The sequence below is a fragment of the Limulus polyphemus genome, unplaced genomic scaffold, assembly GCF_000517525.1.
Source record: "Limulus polyphemus unplaced genomic scaffold, Limulus_polyphemus-2.1.2 Scaffold72, whole genome shotgun sequence".
NCBI classification, from domain to species: Eukaryota; Metazoa; Arthropoda; class Merostomata; order Xiphosura; family Limulidae; genus Limulus; species Limulus polyphemus.
Genome location: NW_013665682.1, coordinates 367,700 through 372,382, shown reverse-complemented (window position 1 = coordinate 372,382; position 4,683 = coordinate 367,700). Strand labels below are relative to the sequence as shown.

The window sequence follows — 4,683 nt, the reverse complement described above, 5'->3', positions numbered from 1 at the left end:
ACCCATTCAAGCCGTCTCCAGCCATTATTAGTCTCAAAGTGGGTTCCTCGTCATCGAACAGTGATTAGATGTTGGTAATTATCCCGAATGTACCGCCAGATTTATTGTTGGATAATAAATCTTCAATCCGATCCAGCTGGGGAAGGACTCTAGTTTCAAACTTATTCTCATAATATGAACCAAATTTGGCCTTAGTGATTAGCATGTCCGGACTGTGAATTCGAGTGGTCGGTCCGCATTTTGAGGGCCTTGAATGTGCTATAAGAACGACGGTCAAATCTTATTAGTTGTTGTGACAAGAGTGTTCCAAGATGTAACGGTGGGTGCTATTGACTAGCTGCCCTCTATCTCTAGTCCATCAATTTAAGATTAGGCCAGCTAAGCGCAGATAGACCTTGAGTATCGGTAAATCTGGGGCTCACACTGTTAAGAACCGGGTTTCGATACTCGTGGTGGGTACAGCACAGATAACACACCGTGTTGCCTTGCGCTTTACCACAAACAAACAAATCCTGGCATACCTTTCTAAAGCAAACAAACAAACTCGTAATAATACAATCCAGGTTTGCAACGTTATAAGGTAGTTTTCTCTCTTAAATGGGTTAAAACTTATATATATATATATATATATCTATATATATATATATATATTTACAAAGTATTAAGTAGTGTATAAAGTACTTATGGGAATAAGCTGTAAAGAGTGGTCTCAAAAGTGGTAGCCATTAGAGGTCTGAGATATTTACACAAAGTCTAATGAAGCAAAGAGTAGAAATTTCTTAACTTTGTTTGAACATTATTTCATTTTACTGCTTAAGCTGTTTCTGAAAACAAAACATCTCGTTAATCATTTTGTTACGTTTCTTGGAATATATGTGTTCTTGCACTTACATATACGACATTGGGCCCGGCATGGCCAGGTGGTTAGGGCGCTCGACTCGCAATCTGAGGGTCGCGGGTTCGAATCTCCGTCACACCAAACCTGCTCGCCCTTTCAGCCGTGGGGGCGTTATAATGTGACGGTAAAAGAGTAGCCCAAGAGTTGGCGGTGAGTGGTGATGACTAGCTGCCTTCCCTCTAGTCTTACACTGCTAAATTAGGGACGGCTAGCGCAGATAGCACTCGTGTAGCTTTGCGCGAAATTCAAAACAAACAAACAATATACGACATTGTAAATGTTTCATTTGTATCATTCTGATAACACTGACAGGGAAATTTAATGTTTCAATGAGGAATAGTCAAACAAGATATATTGTGTAATCGCAATAAGTTGTATGTTTGAAATTTTCTTTATAAAGATATTTGTAGAAATGTCGTTAAGATTGTTGTAAGTAACAACCAAAAAATACACACATGTGTGGTTGTAGTTATAGCAGTTATATTAGGTCTTGATGTTTACATCTGTAAATATTTTGTTTGTTCAGTTTAAAGATTCATTCTTTCATCATTAAATGGAATTTCCATCTTTGAGCGTCTGTACACTTTACATTTATGTTAGAGTTGTAACAATGCCAAATTACATCTTGGAGAATGGCCATCAACGTTTAACATGTGCATTTAAAAATTCGGTTCGTTTTATCTTGTTGAAGTCTTTTGGTAAACGGTATATATTAATTCTCGTGGGCCAGTTGTGACCTAGTGATTAACATTTCGACCTATGGTTTGAAGAGTTTGGGAATCGCGACATAATGCCGCTGAAAACGCTCCACGTTTTCAGTTGTTACAGTCAATTCCATTATTTGGTGTTCAGGGAACCTTACAAACTCCTTGTGGTGGCGGTCACTGCTGGTTTACTACCTTTCCTCTGGTCAACAGCTAACAATTGTGGGTTGGCTGTATCTGAATCCTAAGGGTTATTGACCTAGTCACTCGACCAATCTGCGCATAATGCCGTTTTGAAAATTCCAAATTCTATTTGTACGTCTTCTAAAGCAGGTTAAAAATTAGTATTCAACTACGAACGGAGGCTAAAAGACGCATAAAACAATGCCTACAGTTTTGTGTCAAAGTAAACAAGAAACTGACAACATATTAAAACAATTGCATTTACAGTTATCGTCAAAATCTACAGAAGTTTAACAGATAAGTGATTTGGTTTGGTTTAAATTTCCTGCAAAGCTACACGAGGGCTATCTGCGATAGCCGTCCATAACTTAGCAGTGATAAACTAGAGGGAAATCAACTAGTCAACACCACCCACCGCCAACCCTTGGGCTACTTTTTTACCAACGAATAGCTGAATTGACTGTCACATTATAACGCCCCATGGCTGAAAGGGCGATCATGTTCGATGACGGGATTCGAACCCACAACCCTCAGATTGCGATTCGAGCGCCATGACCGTCAAACAGATAAGCGAAAAAAAAACCACAAAAAATAATTACTAAAAGTTTAATTACTATTAAATGGTAAACCTCCAATTTCAATTCTTTTATCATTTTACTTATAAAATTGATCCAAAAGTGGTAATATTGTTTGACATTGATACTTTACTTCTTCCTCACGCTAATATCTCTGTTCAGGATTGCCGACTATCTTCATTACATCTTGGACAACAATAACTTCACAGGTTCAGGATACTTTCTGTTGGCAAGGTTACGGCAAGTCAAATAATATATGGCTTATATCTGGGCCGATGCTATTAGCTCTTGTGGTAAGTAATCACATAGTTAGGTATATACAGGAATATATTAAACGGTTTGATCGATGAAAGGAACCTCTTATTTAGATTTACATATAATATTTCATTACTATGAATAATAGCATACTATTACCTAATTTTGGAAGGCATTAAAACCGATACTTTTTACTGAATATTTATAGCAGAGCCACTTTCAAAAAATATGATGCCAAAGAACTGCATTTCAAAGACGTAGTACACCTGGTTTTTAAAGTATATAACAATAATAATAATAAATTATGCATGTTTATTAACATATTAACGCAAATATCCTAAATTAATTCAGCTTCGGTGTTTGTAATATCAATTTGAAGTTTTGTGGCAAATTTAATCTAGAGGTAATACCTTTGTTTCAAAATCTCCTAACCGTGTTGTTTAGATTGTCTTAAAAACTTAAACTTTTTTATCGTACTCTTATACATTACCTGTCTTTTTACCAGATAGAATTGCAGAATTTTTTATCAACTTGAAATCCATCACTATTTAGTATACTCTAACAACAAAACTGTAATCAGATAACTTGCATGTTAAATCATTGAGCGTTGTCAACTCAGTCAGTCGATTAAATAACCAGTGATTTCATCATATTAATTCGGACAAAAAATACAATTGTTAATATACCTAAGTTGAAGAATTACCATGAAATAGAAACATCATATTTCATTTAGTTTTTTTTTTTTATCTTTTCAGATCAACACCTTCTTCCTTGTGAACATTGTTCGTATCTTGGTTACGAAACTAAAGATGAGTGCATCTATAGAGATAGCTCAAGTGAGGTAATAACTAAATCTGAATACATACCGCTGTGCCACTTGGGGGCATAGCTTTGTGTTTAACAACAATCAAACAAACAATTAAATATGTATTTCTAATATAACAGCAAAATAAGACAATGCACACACACACACACGAAAGAAACAGGCTATTATCTGTTATATTTTATTTGTTAACTAAAATAATATGTTCTCCGATGGGTCAACTGTTAAGTTTATGGTTAATTTTATGTGTAAATGTAGAAAAATTGTTTGAAAATCACATATTGTAGCACTTACTGTTTCTAATTCGATAGGATATACAAAAAATAATATATCTTTATTGTTACCTGATTATTTAAACTACTTAGATCAGGGATTCTCAACTTTTCCTCCATCATTAACACCCTCGGCTTGATGTATTTCTCCATTTACCCCTTACTTCCATACAAAAAATTCATAGCCATTATAAAGGGACAGAGAAACAAGGTCAGAAAAAAAAAATATTATTCAGGTTTTACACAAAAATAACAATATACATTCGTATCACCAAAAATAAAGAAAATAAAACATTCTTTTCTAAAGAACAAATTATACAGTCCATTTTTATCACAAAAAATAAAACCAAACAGAAACACCAGAAACATTATCAGTGGGAACACTGCTGATTTATTGAGTCAATCAGATTGTTTATGCGAGGAGCTGTTGATGACAATGCTACTCTCATATCGTCATCGGCTTTCAATCGGTTCCTGGCCTTTATCTTCATTGCTACTAAACCCCCTGCCATGTAATTTTTTACCCCCAAAGGGTAAATTTACCCCTGGTTGAGAATCACTGACTTAGATCAATCAGTACATCTGTAAGTTAAAATTAATACCTATTAAATTCATCAATTTTTAACCATATAAATATAAAAACAAGTTTTAAATATTTGGTGGATATAATTCACTAGTATTTGTGTATTAGGCCACCGCCAAATCAATTACTGCTTAATTATTTCGAACAGGAAGGCCATCAAGGCCACAGCCCTTTTGTTCCCTCTACTTGGCATCACCCATCTTTTGTTCTGTATCAATCCTCGAGACGATGCCCATCTAGAGATGGCCTATATGATCATCAACGCTTTCCTCCAATCCTGGCAAGTTAGTACAACAATTCTTTTCTCGGTTTCTAAACTCCAAAAATAGCTTCTAAATAAAAATTATATGACAACTTGTACTTTAATGATCAGTGATCTGAATGAATCTA

The 4,683-nt window shown here is 35.0% G+C and overlaps 1 protein-coding gene across 3 annotated transcripts in view; it reads left to right on the top strand.

Moving 5' to 3' along the window:
* The window catches only part of LOC106466149 (corticotropin-releasing factor receptor 1-like), a 28,269-nt gene that overhangs the window by 21,739 nt on the left and 1,847 nt on the right, over positions 1–4,683 (top strand). For 2 of the 3 annotated variants that reach the window (XM_022394676.1, XM_013926393.2), the window contains exons 7-9: positions 2,523–2,653; positions 3,371–3,456; positions 4,442–4,577. In XM_022394676.1, coding sequence (XP_022250384.1) covers positions 2,523–2,653; positions 3,371–3,456; positions 4,442–4,577 — 353 coding nt within the window. The remainder of the gene's footprint in view (positions 1–2,522; positions 2,654–3,370; positions 3,457–4,441; positions 4,578–4,683) is intronic. The other variant, XM_022394685.1, reaches the window with a different exon arrangement.